Source organism: Podarcis liolepis (assembly GCF_965112155.1).
Source record: "Podarcis liolepis genome assembly, chromosome: 7".
In the NCBI taxonomy this organism is placed as follows: Eukaryota; Metazoa; Chordata; class Lepidosauria; order Squamata; family Lacertidae; genus Podarcis; species Podarcis liolepis.
This window is the reverse complement of record NC_139561.1, coordinates 1,136,502-1,157,510: the sequence shown is the minus strand read 5'-3', so window position 1 is coordinate 1,157,510 and position 21,009 is coordinate 1,136,502. Positions and strand designations below refer to the sequence as shown.

The window sequence follows — 21,009 nt, the reverse complement described above, 5'->3', positions numbered from 1 at the left end:
CAGCAGCAGGATGGATGGCAGCCAACAGACTGAGGTTGAACGTTTCTGGGGGACAGGGGGCAGGCTGGTGTGGGGGACTCCCTGGTAACTGTGCCCCTGAAGGATCAAGTGCGCATTCTGACAGTCATTTTGGACTCACAGCTGTCCATGGAGGTGCAGGTCAATTCTGTGTCCAGGGCAGCTGTCTGCCAGCTCCATCTGGTACGCAGGCTGAGATCCTACATGCCCACAGACTGTCACCAGAGTGGTTCATTCTCTGGCTATCTCCCACTTAGACTACTGCAATGCACTCTACATGGGGCTACCTTTGAAGGTGACTCAGAAGCTACAACTAATCCAGAATGTGGCAGCTAAATTGGTGACTGGGAGTTGCCATCGGGACCATATAACAGTGGTCCTAAAGGAGCTATACTGGCTCCCAGTATGTTTCTCAGCACAGTTCAAACTGTTGGTGCTGACCTTTAAAGCCCTAAACAGCCTTGGCCCTGTATACCTGAAGGAGCATCTCCACCCCCTTCACTCAGGCCGGACACACTGAGGTCCAGCCCTGAGGGCCTTCTGGCAGTTCTCTCATTGCAAGAAATGAGGTTACAGAGAACCAGGCAGAGGGCCTTCTCGGTAGTGGCGCCTGCCCTGTAGAACAGCCTCCCTTCAGGTGTCATGGAGATAAACAACTACCGGTATTTTACTTTTAGAAGACATCTGAAAGCAGCCCTGTATTGGCTGTATTTTTAATGATTGATGTTTAATTATGCTTTTTTATGTGTTGGAAGCTGTTCAGAGTGGCTGGGGCAACCCTGTCACATGGGCTGGATACAAATAATAAATGTATTGTTTTTATTATTTTCTTGTCTCTAGCTCAGTGTTGCATGCCTTGCATGTAGGTGACCCCAGGTTCAATTACCTGTATCTCCCCTCAAAACACACCTCGCCTAACACAGGAAAGGCCTGGAGATCTGCTGCCAGTCAGAGGAGACCAGAGGCTGTTAGATCCATGGGCACCACTGGATTTTTGAACTTTACTCTGGGTGCCAACCCATCTGGTCACTCCTTTGCTAACGGGAACCCATTGGGTGCCAGCTGAAATCTCCAGGCTAGTTTGAAAGGCCCCCTGCATAGAGAGCATTGCAGCAGTCACTCCAAGCAAGGGGTTACTAGGATATGAGAGACAGGAGTCACCCCTCTGTTCTGCAGATTATTTGTCCTTTACTGGGTGCGTGCATTGGGGGGCAGGCTCAGGAATGGGGTCCATTCTGCAGTTAAATGTGGCCTGTGGTGCTGGGCATCGCTGTCTGCGTAGACAGTACTGCACCAGGTGGACCAATCAAAGCACAGGGTTTGTTTGGAGTGAATCACACAGTGTTTGATTTTTAGGTGTTAACTACGAACCCTGGTTAGGTGTATCAATTACTCAGTTTGGGTGGATAGTACAAAATGTGGGGTTCACAGTACAGTTTAGGGATGATCCCATAAAGCTGTCTTGACTCCGTATGAGACAGCCCTGTGCTTCGCCTCCCTTGGCTTGCCTGCATTTCCACGTCAGCAGAGCTGGTGAGGCTGCGCTTCTCTCCTTGCTCCCTAGGCTGGGCAACTGGGCCGTGGAGAGCACCTTCATCTCCAGTCTGTCGGACCTGCCCAAGGGGGTGTCCTTGAGCCCCCCGGCGCTGCGGCAGTCGGTGCCCTACAGAGTGCGGGGCCGGGAGAGGGAGAGGCCGGATCACACCCGGATGGACTCCTCGGAGGAGAGGGAGTGGGGGCTCCAGCCTGGGAGGCGGCAGGGCCTGGCTAAGTGGCTGGAGGAAGCTGACAGCAGCATATTTGGACAAACACAGGTAGGAGAGTGCAACATTCCCTCGCGATTCCCATCCAGACAAAGCAACCCCTGATCAGTCCGTAGAGGCAAAAGAATAAGCAAAGTCAAGGCACTAGATAAGCATCGTGGGCGGGATTCACCAAAGGAGCTCCACCCTCACCAGCCCTGCGTAAGGACTTCCACTTGCACAACAGAAAATGGGCTGGGGGAGGGGATGGGAGAACCCTCAGAACAACATGTGGAACAAACATCACAGCATGAGATTAAATTTCACCTCATGTATATCTGTAGCACAGATATGAAAAGATTTTAAAGCTTTACAAACAAAACAAGGCTATACAAGAATATTTAAACTATATACACTGCTGAAATGCAGGCACTCTAGGGAATATTGCATCAGTGTATTCCGAAATATCTATCTTTGCTGACGGAATGCATCGTTCAAATGCTCGTGGCCCTGGAGCCATGAAATGTAAAGATACAACACGCCCAAAGCTTGATATCCTGAAGGTGAAGGCTGACTTTCACAGTCCCCATCTGTCATAGTCCCCATCCCCACCTACGAGCCCAAGCGCAGGGACCTAGAGCAAGGTGGGGAACGGAACAGGAAATAAGGAACTTGCCTTCTGCAGAGCCAGACTATGGACTCCCCAGCTCAGCATCGTCTTCTCTTAAAGGCAGCAGCTCTCCAGAGGGTTGCAAGCAGGGAGTCTCTCCCAGCTCTACCTGGAGATGGTGGGGTGGAACCTGGGAGTTCTGCGTGCAACAGATGTTCTGCCGTGGAACTGCAGGAGGTGTAGCCCTTTGTCTCTGTGTTCCCTTCCCTCCACACGTGGAAGGGAAAGGAAGGGTTTCAGCCACCCTGAGCTCGGCCTTGGCTGGGGAGGGCGGGGTATAAATAATAATAATTATTATTATTATTTTAGGGAGGAGGATTTGCACATCCAAGGACTCACTGAGACGGACAGAAATAAGTGTGTGGGGGGGTTATTTTAAAAAAATCAAATTTGACACATCACTAAATCATTTTTAAAATGAAACAAAACATTGTTGATAAGATTGCACCCATCAGGTGTGTCAAGTGGTGAGAGATTCCCCTGACAGGTACAGTATTTCACTGCACCCATTAAAACCATGCTGTCTCTTTGGGGGGGGGGCAGTAGAGTAACACTGCAGTCTCTAGTTGTAGCAGGGAAGCCAAAAACCAGGCCTCCTTTCCTGGGTTGTTGTAAGAACTGGTCCAGCAAAGTAGCTCAGTTCATGCATCCAACATGCTCTTCGTGCTTTAGCTCAGTATTTCTTACCCAGTGAAGCAGACGCATATCATTGCAGGCCCTTGGCTGGGTAGGTGGGTGGGGGACCAAAGCTGCAGAAATCTTCTGCCAGGATTTAGCTGCTGGGATCCAGAGAGAACTATTTCAGGGGGCTTCAGCATCACTTGAGTTGCCTGCCGACACTCTGCTGGGATGTTTGGCTTCCATTTTGTTTCACTTGTTGCTTCTTATTTGATATGGTAGTGGTAGTTATTAGCTTTTGCCAGCAGCTTTGGGGGAGATGCCTTTGGCTAAAAAAAGGTGTGTGTGCGGGGGGGGGGGGTATGTCAGCTAAATGAGAAGGTTGCTCTGCTGACATTTGCACTCCTGTGCAGAAGAAGCTCATTTGCCCCCCCCTCTCTTGCTTGGGGGAGGGGGCTGGCCCAGCAGCCATGTTCAGCCTCTCTGCTCTATTTATATCCTGGCCAGCCGGCCTCTTCATTGCTTCCTAATTGGGTAGCGCCTGGTTCTCACCCAGAGCCAGGTATGGAGGGGCCAGAAATAGAACTGCCCAGGATGCCAGAGAACGGGGGGGGGGGGGGGCTGCTGTGCAAGACATAGGTGCACAGCCCTCTCCTAGGTGGCTCAGGCAAAGCGTGCTTCCCAGCTCTTCGTGCCCAGGGGCACCAGGAGACCCCAGGCTGGATTGCAGGCTGGGGCAGGACTCGTGCCACCTCCTTGCCCTGCCTGGGCTTTGGCAGAGCACTGGGTGACGTTGACAAGCTCCCCCCCCCCCCCCCGCTGCTGCATCTTTGTGGCCGAAGGAGGGGGCAGGGAGGGTTGGCCAGAGCCTCCAAACAGCTGGTCGGGGGAGGCTAAAATTACAGCAGCTTTCCTAGGCAGCCCAGCCCCTGCCCGCTTCCCAGTCGTGAGCCAGAGGCTGCTCCTGCCAGTAGCCTGGGCAGTGCCCTCATGCCATGAGGGAAGGCCAGCGTTAGGCTCTGGGCTGGCTGGGCTGGGGTGGGGCGGGAGGTGGCAGCACCATGTGGGGCTTCCTGACCCAGCTGCTCATCAGCCTGGTGCTGCTTGGCTTCTTCCTGGTCAGCTGCCAGAACCTGCTGCACATTGCCCAGGGCTCCTTCCGCTTTCTGCTGAAGCACATCCACCAGGAGCTGGACAAGGAGCTGGGCGAGAGCGAGGGGCTGAGTGATGACGAGGAGCCCGTCTCCACACGGGTGGTGCGCCGGCGAGTCATTGTCCAGGTAGCTGGCCGGAGGAGGCTTCCCCAAGACTGGCCAGGCCGGTGCCCACCAACCCGCCCCGGATGGCACTCAGGGACGCTGTGCCAGGCTTCACTCACTGGTAGTGTGGCGGAAGGGCGCCAGGGACAAGGGCAGGGCATGGAGCGAGAGGAAGAGCGCTGGCTTTGCCCCAAGAGCTGACTTTCTTTGAACCCCCCGTGGGGCTTTGAGAGGACGTCCGCTGCTCTGTGCCAGTTCTGGGAGGGTGAAGGACTTTGTGGCCCCATAGCAATCTTGCTCACTCTCCTTTCTGCTTTCCCAACCCTCCAGGGGAATGAAGCGCTGGATATTCCAGGGGAACAAGTGACCGAGGAGCAATTTACAGATGAGCAGGGCAACATTGTCACAAAGAAGGTGAGTGGCCTGCCAGGGGGAAACGGAGGGCAGAGCAGGAGGCGGCAGCTGGGACAGTCGGCCCCAGGCTCCCCGAGAAGCCCTCCCCCCCCCCACGCTAGAATCCTGCTGGGCTCCTGCGCCTCCAGGCTCTTTTCCTTTGTGCCAGAGTTTTGCTCCTCACATTGCCTGCTTGTGTTCAGTGTGACACGCGGAATTTATCCCAGAGTGTGCTGGCAGGAACCCGGACAGGGAGGCTTGGTTGTTTGATGGGGTCTCGCTAGCAGTAGTTGAAGCAATTTCTGTCAGGACTACCCAGCCCAAGAGAGTTTGTGTTGGGGTTTTCTTTTGTGGGGGGTGGCTTCTAGTATGCGCATGCAGGGGGGGGGTGACCTTAGTTTGCTCTGTAGGATGCAGCTTGACTGACTTGCTTGAGTCATATTCTGACTCAAGGTAGCTCTTGGTCTGAAGTTTGAGGGTAAATTGGGGTGGATGTGGAAATAAGGTTGGGTGATGGAATTAGCCTGTGGGTCAATTCCTGATCGTGATTCTCCACCTGCTTCACTAGCAGCAGCTGATGATGATAATTGCAAAAGATCTAATTATAGGGGTCCTTATGTGTGTAAGAGAGAGAAGCTCTGGTCATCCAAAGGAATGTGTGTCGGAGCACTGAGATGAGATGGGAACTGTTCTGATCTTGCCAGTCTGACTTGGCTTCAGCCACGCTGGCCTTTGCTCCCTGCAAACCTTGTTGTGGGAATTTCATGCAGGAGCTGAATGAAGAGGGAGGTGAATGACCTGCCACAGCACTGGGTGGGAGAGTGAGCTTGTAGCTTTCTGCAAGGTCCTAAAAATACCAGTTGGTCTAAATCGGGCGCAGGGCCAGCACCAGGTGCTGGGAGGCAGGCAGAGGTCAATGCTGTGCGGGGAGAAGGAGAAGGTATCTGAAGAAGTGTGCATGCACACGAAAGCTCATACAAATAACAAACTTAGTTGGTCTCTAAGGTGCTATTGCTACCGATAACAGGGAGAAGGAGAAACCCAAAGGGTGTAGAACCTCTTTTGCTGAATTCCTCGCTCCCTTGTCTTGTGAGGGTGGCCAGATGCAGAAGAGGGGAGGGCTCCTGTGCCTTTGGGTGGGGTTGTGCAGAGCAAGGAATGTCAGCCCGTGTCGCATGTCATGCAAGATACGCCTCCTGAGACTGACATTCCGTCCTCCAGGCAATTGTCTTCTTTTGCCACCTGGAGAGAGGGGAGATCGCATTGCGCAGTTCTTAGCAATGGTTATTACTATCATTATTAACTAAATTTGTATACCTCCCTGTACCCGCAGGTCTCAGGGCGGTTACAACATAAATGTGATTATGATGTTGAAGATGATTATTTAATACAGCACTGTCAATGCACATTGCACTTTATAGAGTTGCAACGGCAGAAAGAAACGTTTCTGCCCAAAGGACTTTTCAATCTACTGTATTTTTCACTCTATAGGACGCACTGGATCATAGGACACACAGGACCCCCACGCACAGGGGGAGAACAGGAAAAAAATAATTCTCCCCCTCTCTGCTCAGCGCCCCTTCAGCGAAGCGGCAGGAGAAACAGAGCCCCTTTCATTTCTCCTCCCGCTTCACTGAAGGGGCGCTGCGCAGCTCTCCCTCTCTGCTCAGCGCCCCTTCAGCAAAGCGGTAGGAGAAATGGAGCCCCTTCTGCTGCGCTCCGAAGGCTTGTGGATAGCTGCCTGAAGCCCCCGGAGTGCAGCCGGAGTTCCCTGCGCTCCAGGGGCTTCAGTGAAAGCAACACGAAGCCTCCGGAGCACGGGGGGAGCTCTCCCTCTGCGCTTCGGAGGCTTCGCGTTGCTATCGCTGAAGCCAAGGAGCCTGCATTTGCTCCATAGGACACACACATGTTTCCCCTTCATTTTTGGAGGGGGAAAAGTGCATCCCATAGAGCAAAAAATACGGTAAGTCAGCCTTCCTCAACCCTGTGCCACCCAAACCTTTTGGACTCCCAACTGTCATCAGCCACGGCCAGCACAGCCAATGGTCAGGGTTGTGGGTCATAACATCTGGAGGGCACCAGGTTGGGGAAATCTGTGTGTAGCAGCTCATGCTGCCATCCTAGTTATCCTTCTTCCAACATTAAATCTCCCTGCACTCAGTGGGAATGACTCCCAGGCAAGGGCACATAGAACTGCTGCCCCAGGGTCTGAGCTATGAACCAGGATGTCCCTAGGGTGTCAAATCTCTCCTTTCCCCCAAACTCAGCAGGTGATCTTAAGCAAATGGCTGGCTCTCACCTGGAGACCATATGCTGGCCTGCCTTATAGGGGCATCGTAAGGCAGCCTTCACCAACCTGGTGCCCTCCAGATGTTTTGCACTACAATTTCCAGCAGCCTCAGCCCGCAGGGATTGATGCATGCATGGACCAGAGCAGTTCATGCAGTCAGCCTCCTTTCTTTATTCTCAGAACAACCTTGGGAGGAAGGTTAGGGAGAGAGAGAGAGGCTGGTCCAACATCACCCAATAAGGATTTGAGGCTGAGCAGATATATCTCCCTTGTCAGAGCCCAGCCTTCCTCGACCTGGTGCTCTCCAAATGTTTTGGACTACAACTCTCATTAGCCACAGCCATATAATACTGGAGCTGGTGGGAATTGTAGTCCTAGAGCACCAGGTTGAGGAAGGCAGCTGTACACATTCTTGCAAGATAATGTCTTTATGCCTTAGTTCACAGAGGGAAACATGATGCCCTCGTGGTCTTTCAACATTCCAAAGGTGTCTGTGAGTGATGAATAGGTATTACTGCTATAAAATTAAATTTGGAGGTAGTGGAGTTTGTTTCATATGGGCAAATGGGACCCTGCCCCACCATTTGGGGCAGGTCCAGGCTCCAGAACAAGAGATCAAGGGCTGTGGTGCCTCGCGGGAAGGCACTCCAGGCATCCGGGGCTGGCAGGGAGAGCGGGCAGGCTTTCCGAGGGCTGGTGGGCATCACTTGAGGCAGCAGGAGACTGTCTAAAAGTGCTGCACTTAATTTTTGCAGATTATCCGGAAGGTGGTGCGGCGGCTGGAAACGGACGGGACAGGCGACGCACGGCAGCACGAAGAGGTGATTATGGAAGGCTCCCTGCAGGAGCCTTATGTGCTGGAAGCCCAGGCTGGCCGCTTCCTGGCCCATGCCCCTTGGCAGCAGGAGAGTGCAGGCAGCAAGGTACCCAAGCCCCACGGGCCTCCCAGCCCCAGGGCTCCAGCTGCGTCCTCCTCTCTGTCGTCTGTCCCCCCCCCCCCCGCTCGCCCTTGCCTGGCGCAGCAGGACCCTCTCCTTCTGCCCATGCCAGGCACTTTGCTGCAGGAGACCCCTGCCGCCATCTGACTCTCCTTCTCCTTGTGTCTCTCCGTCCGTCCGTCCGTCTGCCACCCCCCTCATGGGTTTCTCTGTGACCGTTTGCGCTTTCCTGTCTCTCGCTGCCGTTTGCCCAGGAGGAGGCTCAAGGGAGTGTCTCAAGATCGGAGCTTCTCGGGGGCAGGATGGGGGCTCAGATAGTGAAACGAGCCAGCCTGAAAAGGGGGAAGCAGTGACACCCCTCACCCCCCACCCCTCGAGTGGCCTCTTTGGAGGTAAACACCCCTTTGTTCTTACTAGCAGCTGGGGGGGGGGGCGGTGGCCGTGTGTCAACTGTGGTAGGACCTAGCACTTTCCCTTGGAGTCCCTCTCCTTTGCCTGTACAGTGGTACCTCGGTTTAAGAACAGTCTGGTTTATGAATGATTTGGTTTACGAACTCCGCAAAACCAGAAATAGTGTCTTGGTTTGAGAACTTTACCTCGGTATAAGAACGGAAGCTGAATGGTGGAAGGGCACCAGCAGCAGGAGGCCTCATTCGGGAAAGCACGCCTTGGTTTAAGAACTGTTTTGGTTTAAGAACAGAATTCTGGAACGGATTAAGTTCGTAAACTGAGGTAACACTGTATATTATTGTTGTTCTTGTTATTATTATTATTATTATTAATTTCAACTTGTATCCCACCCTTCCAAAGGAGCCCAGGGCAACAAACACATTAACACTAATAACAAATTTCAAAGAATTATAAGCAGAGTTGTTGTTTTTTTAAAAAAAGGCCTTTCAGCTATCAAATCCCTGGAATGTTTTTGATTCCTCCGGAAAGTTAATGAGTTTCTGGGCCCAATTCCAAGTACTGGTACTGAATGATAAAGCCGTGCACAACTCAGGACCTCCACACCTTAAGACCTGCCTCTTCCCATACAAACCAACCTGGACCCTGCGCTTGTCAGCCAAGACCCTCCTCCATGTGAGGCCCAGAGGGGGGCAACAGGAGAACGGGCCTTTTCTGCAGTGGCTCCCTGCTTGTGGAATGCTCTCCCCAGGGAGGCTTGCCTGGTGCCATAATTGCATGTCTTTAGGCACCAGGCAAACTCTTCTCCCAGGCCTTCAGCCATTAAACTGTTGCTGTGGGGTTTTTTGTGTGATTGCTTTATTTTACTATTTTTATTATGCTATGTAATTTCTCTTTTTAAATGTTGTACACCGCCCTGGGATCTTTGGATATAGGGCAGTATATAAATTGAAATAATAATAATAGGGACGCTGGTGGCGCTGTGGGTTAAATCACAGAGCCTAGGGCTTGCCAATCAGATGGTTAGCGGTTCTAATCCCCGTGATGGGGTGAGCTCCCATTGCTTGGTCCCTGCTCCTGTCCACCTAGCAGTTTGAAAGCACAAAGTGCAAGTAGATAAATAGGTACCGCTCCGGCGGGAAGGTAAATGGCGTTTCCATGTGCTGCTCTGGTTCACCAGAAGCGGCTTAGTCATGCTGGCCACATGACCTGGAAGCTGTATGCCAGCTGCCTCAGCCTATAGAGTGAGATGAGCTCCGCAACCCCAGAGTCGGTCACGACTGGACCTAATGGTCAGGGGTCCCTTTACCTTTAAATAATAATAATAATAATAATAATAATAATAATAATAATGGCTGCACTTCAGCAGGGAGCACATTCCGCAAATGGAAAACCACCACTAAGAAGGCCCTGTCTGTCCTGGGTCAGCACCAACCAGGCAGCCCCACCACCCGGCCTCAGCTGCCAATTGTAGGACCTGAGACGGTTGATACTGACAAAGGTGCTGTCTTAGGTCCTCAGACCCCAAGCCATTTAGGGCTTATAGGCCAGTATAACACATTGATTGGCCCCACTGAGCCGCCCCACTTAGCAGCCCAGCAGCCACATGATGCACTGGCTACCACCTCAACCCCATCTTCAGGGGCAGCCCTGAGCACATCCATCTAGGGCTCCACAAGGGGCAGGCCCACCCTCTGTTCTGGACATGTGACCTGGGTGTTAAAATGGGAGTCTCAAAGCACCTTCAGGGCCTCTTGGGGGTCCACAGCCGCTTTGGTCCTCAAACAGTCCTACTAGCCTGCCATCTTTTAGTGCTGGTCTATTCAGAGGATAGCAGCTTGCATTCCCAAGCAAATGTTGCCTCTTAGCCCCTTCTGTCTAGCAAGCTGGTGGAGAAGGGGCAGAGTCATCTGTCTCTTCTGTGTCAGCCTGCACAGAATTCCTTATCATCCATGCTGGCCTTTGTTCGGCCACATCAGTCCCAGCCAGCATGGGCCATCGTCAGGAACAATGGGAAAGCCATACGCAGGATCTGAGCTCAAGAGCACTCTCCCTTCCTGCCGTTTCCAGCACAGAATGCAGATCATTGCCTTAGAATCATAGAATTGAAGAGTTGGGAGGGACACCAAGGGACATCTAGTCCAACCCCCTGCATTTGTGGCTGGTAGTCACTGATAGCCCACCCCTTCATGAGTTTTCCCAATCCTCTTATCAAGCCATCCAAGTTGGTGGCCATCCCTGCCGCCTGTGGGAGGGAGCTCCACCATTCAGCTAAGCACTGCCTTAAAAAGGACTTTTTTGTCCATCCTAAATCTTCCAGCATTCAGCGTCATTGACTGCCCATGAGTTCTTGCACTGTGTGTGTGAGAGAGAAACTTTTCCATGCCATGCATAATTTTGTAAACTGCTATCCTGCCGCCCCTTCCTCGCCTTTTTCTCCTTAGCCTTAGCCTTCTCCCTTCCCAACACAAAGGAGTGCCTGCAAAGCGCCTCTGTGCTACTCTTGAGGGTCTGGTGGCACCAGGATCCTCATCCTGCTCTTCTGTCCGGAAGAGGTGGCATTCTTGAGAAAAGCAGGGGTGCCCTTCACTCTGTGCCCACAGAAGATTTGATTTTAGGGAGTGTCAGAGTAGAGAACCACCCTCCCATAACAGATCCCTCCATGAACCCATTCTGGGTAAACCTCCTGGCTGGCAAGCCCAGAGCAGTGATTCGTGCCAAAATTCATACCATTTCAGCCAAGCCGCCCCCACCTGCCCTACGCCAAAGCTCATATATGGCATCACATGGGATGACAGGTGAAAACCTCGCTCAGCCGAAAGGGAGTCTGCAGACACCACCAGTCAGTTGATTGGCGGATCCTGCAAAGGGCTGCAAGAGGAGCCTCACAAGAGCAGGCAATCAGCTGCCTTATGGAGAGCCTGGCAAAGGAGGAAGGACCAAAGGTCACCTGACCTCCATTGGCAGGCAGCAGCCCTGCCCACCCGTCAATCTCCTTTTGGGGAAATCATGATCCAGTTCACCTGCCAGATCTAGTTCCTCTCCCTGATGTATGGGGGTGTATGTGTGTGTATATATATTTATAGAATCATAGAATAGTAGAGTTGGAAGGGACCCCAAGTGTCATCTAGTCCAACCCCTGCAAGGCAGGAGTCTCAACTAAAGCATCCATGGCAATCTTACTGACTGTTCACAACTTGCCAAAGGTACAGCCTCTGTGTCTTTAATAATAATAATAATAATAATAGTCAAGTTTGGCAGAGGTACATTTTTCCTACTCTGATGGGAGAAGCCATATCTGCCAAAGCTCCTTCCTTTATACAAGGGCTGAAAGTGTGATCCTTCAGCCTTCATGCAATCTGGCAATCCTTGGAAGGGCCTGGTTGGCAACATCTGTGGCAGGACTGACCTGTGGCTCCTTCCAGTCTCTGATGCAACAGAAGCTACATCGGTTGAGCTTCTGCCTGCTGAACAGATCTGAAGGCTGCCAGGAGTGGGGGAGCAGCCCTTGGTTCCTGGGCCTTGCTTGGTTGGGCAGAAGGGCAGTGCAAGAGGGGGAAATGTTCCTGAGGCGTGTAGCACTATAGCGAGAGAAGCTTCAGCCACCCAAATTCTCCCTTTCCACTTGCTTTCCAAGCTGCCAATCCTCCTAGATGTGTTTGGGAGTCCCTGTGCTCCCTGGGCCTGTCTGTGCCTGCTTGTGTCGCTGTCTCTCTGCGTTGTTCTCAAGCTGCTTCCTTCTGCCCTGCTGGGAGCCCAAAGTCTGTGCGCTTAAACAGGGCTTGTCCTGAGCAGCACAAGGCTTAGTTCTCGTCTGCCTGGGGGGGGGGGGGATAGGAACAAGAAGGCCTCCTCTTGCCTTGAGTGCTGTCGCCATCTTCACTATAGAGTCATAGAGCCATAGAACTGAAGAGTTAGAAGGGTCCTCTAATCCAGCCCCCTGCAAAGGAAGAGAGAGAGCGAGAGAGCAGCTTTCGCATGCTCAGATGGCACTGCTCTCACCTGGAAACACCTGAGTTTCTGCAGAGGTGGTTGGACTACAGCTGACAACATCCCTGGCCACTGGCAATGTTCCATGAGGCTGGTAGCATAGGAGCCAACTCGTAGGGGGTGAGGTCCCTTCAGCCCCCGCCCCGGTAAAATATTTGAGGGGACTGGACCCCCCCCTCCAGGCTGGTAGGCGTTGCCATTCAAATGGTGTGCATGCACTACATCTTGTGATTGATTATGCAGGACGGGGCTTCCCTGCACACACAGCCCACCTGCAATATTTTATTCCACTTGGCACCCTTGGCTGGTAGGAGCTGGACTCCCACAACATCTGGAGGGCCACAGGATTTGTAGAAGTATAGGAAGCCTCCATGGAAAGTGCAGTGGCATCCAGGAGCAGTTTCTCCTTTTTGCAGTTGTACGATAATAAGAAATGCCAGTGCTTGAATTATAAGAGAGTAGGGAAACCCCTTAAGGAAATCCACAGGCCTTACCCTCTGACCAATTTTAGCCAAATTGTGCCCCCTGCTGGCGCTATTGTAACAATAGCTGGGAGGCTGGGCCCCAAGCCTGGAGTACTGAGCGCCCAAAGAGCTTTCCCTAAGTCAGACTGGCTCCTCTTCAGCTTCATCGGATGCGTAGCTCAAATAAGAACTTCCAAACTTCACATAAATCTGGCGACAAGGTGAGGGTATTTCTAGAAGGAATTAAAGTTTGCCTTCTTCGGAAGCCTTTGCAGAAAACCTTCACGTTTGCCTTGAGCCTTGTTTTAGGCAAAATTTAGCAGACACTTCACCTAAGGCCCCTCCTGTGGGCTGTGGCAATGGCAAGTTGGAGGCCTCCTTACGCTAGCATATTTCCCCCCTTGTGTTGAGCCAGCTTAACTGTCAGGATCCCCCTGCCCACCCACCCAAATCACCCTGGGAAGTTACCATTCCCTGGAGAGAGTGGGAATGAGCCCTGACCCAGGTGGGTGTGCTGTGTTTGAAGTGCAGCGGCAGAGATCATTCTGTCTGCTCTGGAAAGGTTCCTTCTGTTTGCACTGAGGTCCCGGAGCCCAGAGGAGGGACGGGCGGAGGTGCTTTGCTGTGGCCTTGGCATGTTTCTGACCCGAGCTTCCTGTCTCCTCTTCCTCTCTTTCCACCAGGGCTTCACCTCGACACCAATCCACTGACCTCCACCTCCCCCTTGTGCCCCCACGATGGCCAGGCGAGCGGAGCCACGAGCTCACTGGGGCAGGGCTGGCTCTCCATGACTCTTTAGGTTACATGGCATGATTTCCGTAAGAGACCTAACTTTACTGTCTTATTCGCATGACCGACCGACTGCAGACGCATGAGCTACAGTTCTTCCTCCTGACCTAAAGCCCGGACCGAGGAGGGGAAGCTGTGCGGGACGCCTGCTTCCCGGAGCCCTCTTCTTCTGACGCAGCAGGGAAGGAGTCAGCGGGATGGCACTCGGCGGCCCATCCACCCTCGCCCAGCCCTCCCTCATGCCCAGCCTTCGGTCCAGGTCTGCAGGCCTAGGAGATGGGAAGCAGAGCAGGGCTGCCCAGGGGGAGAGAAACCCGCCCCCCGGCTGTTCCTGCCCAGTTCTGGTGGAAAAGCGCGGCCTGGACAGTGGCTCAAACCTTGTGTATACAATGCGAACAGATACCTACTATGCAAACACAAATAGGGACGTTCGGCAGGATGGCATTGGCGCGGCTCCCCGAGAAGCCTCCCCGGGCTGCCAGCCCACAGCGGGACGGAGGCAGGGAGTGCTAAGGATGGTGCCAGGCAGAGCAGATCTCCCAGGCTCATATCTCTCTCTCTTGCAAAGACACACACACACACACACACACACATGTTCGGGGGGTGGGGTGAGCGGTGGGTGGAAGAAGAGAGGGGGGAGGAAGGGCTAGTGCATGAGCCTCTGCCAGTCCACTTGTGCCAGGCCCACGGGCACCAAACCCTCGGGCTGGAAGAGCGCAGCGTCCCGCTTGCGTCCGATGCCCGGCTCCACCCAGCACAATCTGTCGCTCAGGAGAGGTGCAGAGCTGCGTTGCAACCTTACCTGCGCTTCTACACTAGGGAGGACCCGCAAAGGCCTCCGAACTCAGCACAGACGTGGCACCTGCCAAAGTTTCCTGGACCACTCCTAGCTGGGGAGTAGCTGAATCTCCCCCCTCCCAACCCACTTACACACTCCCACACCAAGTCCCAGGATGAATAAAGGGAAGAGCAGTGCACTCTGGGCCTTTTTTCCCTGCCAGAGGATGCTCTACTGCCCCCTCCCTGCCCCTTGGTGCTTGGGGAATCCTCCCCCTCCCCATGACACTTCTTCCAGCCAAGCCAGAAGCCTGGGACTCCTTCCTTGAGCAAAAGGTCGATCCTTTAAGAGGCATCTGCCCTGGGATTCCAAAGAGAGCGGGGGGGGGGAGTTGGTGGGGAGTTATGCTGGCTGGTTGCCATGTGACTCCCCCCCCCCCACTTCTTTGGACCCAGAAGAGATGACATGGGGCACCTGCTTCCTGAGAAATGCACAAGTTCAGCTCTTTCCTCCAGGGACCCCCCTTCCAGGCCTTTGGTGCTGTTGCTGCCACCCCATATGCAGCTGCCCCGGGTCGTTGACACCCCCCCAAGCAATCTGGGGCTGGGCAAGCATGTGGGTCCCACTCTCATGCACAAGGGGCAGGGTGATGGGGCGAGGGAAGGGAAGCTGGGGAAAGAGCCAAGAATGTGGTCCAGGCATCTCCACAGAAAGTATCAAGAGCTGCCCCAGTGACTACCATGCAAAGTACACACAGCAACCCCCCCCCCACCTTCATGGAACATGTGCCCTGTATGCCCGCCCACCCCAAATTGCTGACACAGCCTTTGCCATAGACTCTAGCGTGGGGCCCCCATGCTTTGGCCTCCTGTAGTGCGTAGGAAAATGAGCTGCGAACTGTGCCCCCCTCGCCTGCCTGCGGGGCGACGCTTTGCCCGCTGATTGCTAGTAGGAGCTGTAGGGGAGGGTGATGCCTAGAGAATGCTGCCGTCTGCACTCTAGATGCTTTTTAGAAGTTTATGAGATTACTTTTAGTTTCTTTTTTATTGTTATGGGAATTTTTGAGCCTTTTGGCTCCTCCTCCTCCTCCCCTCCCTCTTCCTCCCCACCTCCATCCCTCACCCCTGATGTATAGACCATCCTCCCTTGTCCACCTGCTACCAGAATCCAAGTTAATAAAGAAACCAACACCACTTTGTGCTGCCTCGGCTTCTGTCTCTTCTTCCTCTCGCTTACTAAGAGGAGCGCCAGAAATCCAGCTCTGGCCTGAAGTCTGGTGCTTTGCCTGGCCCCCTCCAGGAGGCTTGGATCGCCAGAGGGTGAGAACGCCTTCAATAAGAATAAGAAAACAGCCAGAAGACTCTGCCTGCAGCTTGCATGCTTCAGCCCAGCAGGAGCTGCTTCAAATTATAGCATGAACCCTTGGGGAAGCAGGGGGCCTTCTGACTCCCCTGCTCCCTCTCCCAATTGACCTCTGTTTCCGGGGCCCAGCATGACATCAAGAGGTCTCCTTGCTGGGCCCAGAAATCTCAGGGTCTGGGATACGCCTGACCTGGCAGCCCTGCTTACTAACTTGACTTCTCTCTTTATTTGTAAAATAGTTTAGATAGCCAGGACGTGGTAAATAGGGTATCAAAGGTAACATTGGACATGGACATTTGCAAAGACTGCTGTAATTTTGCCAGTTTACATCTAAGGAAGGGGGAGAAGTTTGATGCCGTTCACATTTAAAGGCAACTATCATCATTTGCCCTTTCTGAAACAATACGCTAAGCAAAATCTAACCAGTCTTCTAAATTTGCTCTCTGAATTTTGCAGTGCAGTTCCTCAGCATAGGGAAATTGCATTAGAGCAAATATTGTATAGAGTGTATATTAGTCAAAATTGCAGACAAAAAATGTGTATATTAACAGAAATCCTGCCATGGCCCAGAAGAGTGGTGGGAGGCACCAGCTGGAGAGCCCCCAAGGGAGGAGAGGCGGTGGGGTGGCCGTGGGTGGTCAGAGGGAGAAGACTGGGAGGAGGAGGTGGTGGAAGCTGAAGAGGCAACAGGGTTAGTGGGTAGGGAGAGTGGCAGAGAGAAGCCCAGAAGGGGAAGCAGGAAAGGAGGGAGGCAGGCTGCTGAAGAATCTGGGGGGCCTCCCCCTCCTGCTGGGACCAGCTCCTGTCCCCCCCTGGTCTCCCAGGACCAGAAGAGGCAAGAAGATGGCAGAGCAGAGAGAGACACGTGGACAGAGTCTCAGATTGCTTGAGAAGGACCCAGGGGAGGAGGAGACTTAGAGAGCGGCGGGAAGACAGGAACCGGCAGTCCTCGCAACTGCCTCACTGGGGCAAGACCTACTGGGAAGGGTTGCTGCGGTGACCACTAGGACTGAGCTGTTTCAGTTTCTTTGAATAAATAGTTAACTTCACTGACACCTTGTGGCCTGCTCCTGACACCCGTCCTGATAAAGGCACACTAAAATGCTAATGAATTTTTGGAGTGTGTGTGTGTTAGTATGGCAAACTGATGTGGATATGCATAGAACTAAGAAAAATAATGGAATAATTAGAGAGCAACTGAAATGGTCAGATTTGCCCATCCCTCCAGATGATGTGGGTTTCCTGCAGCTTCCACTGAACTATATAGCTATAGTATTTTATTTTTATTTTTTTAAAAAAGCCAAGTCAGACAAGGGCAAATCACATGATTGATGTTGCGTCTAGCTTTGCCCTTAGGTAATTTTCCTTTGGAGCTGATCCCTGCAAATGCATTTCTGTGACCCCAAGAAAGAAGTTAAGGGTGCATTCCCCAAAGCAGCGTTGGGGAGCCTCTGGCCCTCCCAGTGTCCCAGCTGCCCAGCCCACCTGCTCAACACTGATTACAAACATTGCAGTTCAGTGCAAGGTGCTTCCGGCAGTAAGTGATGTTGGTTTCTGTGGGTGTTTCTTTAGTGAATGAGGCAAAGCTATGAAGGAGAATTCTGTCTCCCGAAGGGGGCAACATGTCACGGAGGAGGAGGGGGGACACACACCAAAGAAGACAGTAGGAATTGCCACATCTGCCTTCTTTCTTGCTGGAAAGTTAAGAGTGTAGTGAACAAGCGGTCACTGCAGCTATTGATGTGAAAGAGTATACACTTGATTTGTACAACTCAGCTATTGTGCACATAGCTCCACACACATTAAATGTTGCATTTGAATAACTATGAGTGTACAGCTCAAGTAATGTGTGCACACATTGTACCACTCATTTAAAATAATGTGTAGAAGCCCTTACACCCATGCAAGATGGGTGACACCTGGCTTGAGAGCAGTACATGTGAAAAGGATCTAGTATAATAATAATAATAATAATAATAATAATAATTTATTATTTGTACCCCGCCCATCTGGCTGGGTTTCCCCAGCCACTCTGGGCGGCTTCCACAGAAACCAAAAAACACTAAAATATCATACATTAAAAGCTTCCCTGAATAGGGCCGCCTTAAGATGTCTTCTGAATGTCAGGTAGTTGTCCATCACCTTGACATCCGATGGGAGGGCATTCCACAGGGCGGGCGCCACCACCGAAAAGGCCCTCTGCCTGGTTCCCTGTAGCTCCGCTTCTCGCAATGAGGGAACCGCCAGAAGGCCCTCGGCGCTGGACCTCAGTGTCCGGGCAGAACGATGGGGATGGAGACGCTCCTTCAGGTATACAGGGCCGAAGCCGTTTAGGGCTTTAAAGGTCAACACCAGCACTTTGAATTGTGCTCGGAAACGTACTGGGAGCCAATGTAGGTCTTTCAAGACCGGTGTTATGTGGTCTCGGCGGCCGCCCCCAGTCACCAGTCTAGCTGCCGCATTCTGGATTAGCTGTAGTTTCCGAGTCACCTTCAAAGGTAGCCCCATGTAGAGTGCATTGCAGTAGTCCAAGCGGGAGATAACTAGAGCATGCACCACTCTGGCCAGACAGTCAGCGGGCAGGTAGGGTCTCAGCCTGCGTACCAGGTGGAGTTGGTAGACAGCTGCCCTGGATACAGAATTGACCTGCGCCTCCATGGACAGCTGTGAGTCCAAAATGACTCCCAGGCTACGCACCTGGTCCTTCAGGGGCACAGTTACCCTATTCAGGACCAGGGAGTCCTCCACACCAGCCCGCCCCCTGTCCCCCAAAAACAGTACTTCTGTCTTGTCAGGATTCAACTTCAATCCATTAGCCGCCATCCATCCTCCAACCGCCTCCAGGCACTCACACAGGACCTTCACCGCCTTCACTGGTTCTGATTTGAAAGAAAGGTAGAGCTGGGTATCATCTGCATATTGATGAACACCCAGTCCAAACCCCCTGATGATCTCTCCCAGCGGCTTCATATAGATGTTAAAAAGCATGGGGGAGAGGACGGAACCCTGAGGCACCCCACAAGTGAGGGCCCAAGGGTCTGAACACTCATCCCCCACCACCACTTTCTGAACACGGCCCAGGAGAAAGGAGCGAAACCACTGTATAACAGTGCCCCCAGCTCCCAACCCCTCTAGACGGTCCAGAAGGATGTTATGGTCGATTGTATCAAAGGCCGCTGAGAGATCCAGCAGAACCAGGAAACAACTCTCACCTTTGTCCCTAGCTCGCCGGAGATCATCAACCAGTGCGACCAAGGCAGTTTCAGTCCCATGATGAGGCCTGAACCCTGATTGGAAGGGATCCAAATGGTCCGCATCCTCCAGGCGTGCCTGGAGTTGTTCAGCAACCACACGCTCAATCACCTTGCCCAAGAATGGAAGATTTGAGACTGGGTGATAGTTGGCCATACTATCCGGGTCCAAAGATGTTTTTTTAAGAAGCGGTTTAATGACCGCCTCTTTCAGCGGATCTGGGAATGTTCCCTCACAGAGGGAAGCATTCACCACCCCGCAGAGCCCATCGCCCAGCCCTTCCCGGCTAGCTTTTATAAGCCAGGATGGGCAAGGATCAAGGAGACAGGTGGTTGGTTTCACTCGTCCAAGCAGCCTGTCCACATCTAGGAGTCTTGGTTGACCACAAACTTGACATGAGCCAACAGTGTGACCCGGCAGCTAAAAAAGCCAATGCAATTCTGGGCTGCATCAATAGGAGTATAGCATCTAGATCAAGGGAAGTAATAGTGCCACTGTATTCTGCTCTGGTCAGACCTCACCTGGAGTACTGTGTCCAGTTCTGGGCACCACAGTTCAAGAAGGACACTGACAAACTGGAACGTGTCCAGAGGAGGGCAACCAAAATGGTCAAAGGCCTGGAAACGATGCCTTATGAGGAACGGCTAAGGGAGCTGGGCATGTTTAGCCTGGAGAAGAGGAGGTTAAGGGGTGATATGATAGCCATGTTCAAATATATAAAAGGAGGATATAGAGGAGTTTGGATTTGATATCCCACTTTATCACTACCCGAAGGAGTCTCAAAGCGGCTAACATTCTCCTTTCCCTTCCTCCCCCACAACAAACACTCTGTGAGGTGAGTGAGGCTGAGAGACTTCAGAGAAGTGTGACTGGCCCAAGGTCACCCAGCAGCTGAATATGGAGGAGCGGGGATGCGAACCCGGTTCACCAGATTACGAGTCCACCACTCTTAACCACTACACCACACTGGCTCTCCAGTGGGAGGAGGGAGAAAGGTTGTTTTCTGCTGCTCCAGAGAAGCGGACACGGAGCAATGGATCCAAACTACAAGAAAGAAGATTCCACCTAAACATTATTTTATGCAAAGTCTCCAACTGCATGACTTTAATTAAAGGTGTGCACTAAACAAGGATTCATTTCATGAAAGCTACTGCATGCAATCCCTGTACACTGATAGTGGGTTCATCCTATACTGTACAGCACAATCCCATTCTTCTGCCCCCAAAATGTGTGCTTTCAGATGGGTAGCTCAAAAAGCCAGTGGCGTAGCGTGGGGGGTGCAGGGGGGGCCGGCCGCACCGGGCGCAACATCTGGGGGTTAGGGTTAGGGGGCGCAAATCCACGGGTTAGGGGGCGCAAATCCACGGGTTAGGGGGCGCAAATTACTTACCTTGCCCCGGGTGCTGACAACCCACTGCAAAAAGCGTAAGAAGAGCTGTGTTAGGTCAGACCAAAGACCTGGAACTATTCTGTTCCCACTGGGGTCAATGTCTTCAGAACATGCGGGCAACCATAGCTCTCTTCCTAGCAACTGGCGTGCAGATACTGATACTCTGATACCCAGTAAGTAATATAGTGACCATGACTAGTAGCCACTGACGACTTGAGTTTGTATGTCCTTCTTTTAGAGCTGTCCAAAGTGGCTGCTGTCACTACATCTTGTGGCAGAGAGTGCCATAGTTTAACCATGCACAGTATGAAGAAGTAGAGCCGTTCACCATTCATTCTTCGCTCACTGGATTACTCCTCTGGGTTTCTTGTACAATGAGAGAGGAAGAAAAATTTCCTATCCACATTCTCCATACTGTGTAAAATCAATACACCTCCAACACAGTCTCCTTAATTGCCTTTTTCTAAAATAAAGAAACCGCAAATGTTGTAAGCTCTCTTCACAGGAGAGTCACTTCATCCCCTTAATCATTTTGGCTGCTTTTTCTGATGCTTTTCTGACTCTACAATATCCTTGTTGAGTTGGGATGCCCAGAACTGTCCACAGTATTCCAGGGGTGATCAGATTTGCATAAAGGCATTCTGACAT

General features: G+C 52.4%; 1 protein-coding gene across 29 annotated transcripts in view; it reads left to right on the top strand.

The window, feature by feature from the left end:
- Positions 1-15,550, top strand: part of ANK1 (ankyrin 1) — a 188,497-nt gene extending 172,947 nt beyond the window's left edge. For 13 of the 29 annotated variants that reach the window (XR_014528651.1, XM_083514120.1, XM_083514102.1 and 10 more), the window contains 4 exons: positions 1,583-1,832; positions 4,638-4,721; positions 7,746-7,913; positions 13,474-15,550. Coding sequence is in view for 26 of the 29 variants with exons in the window: in XM_083514120.1 (XP_083370246.1) it covers positions 1,583-1,832; positions 4,638-4,721; positions 7,746-7,913; positions 13,474-13,500 (529 nt within the window). In the remaining 3 variants the exon portion in view is untranslated. Of the gene's footprint in view, positions 1-1,582; positions 1,833-3,679; positions 4,329-4,637; positions 4,722-7,745; positions 7,914-8,182; positions 8,321-13,473 lie in introns of those variants that run through there. The other 16 variants (XR_014528650.1, XR_014528652.1, XM_083514110.1 and 13 more) reach the window with 5 other exon arrangements.
- The last annotated feature ends 5,459 nt before the right edge of the window (positions 15,551-21,009 follow it).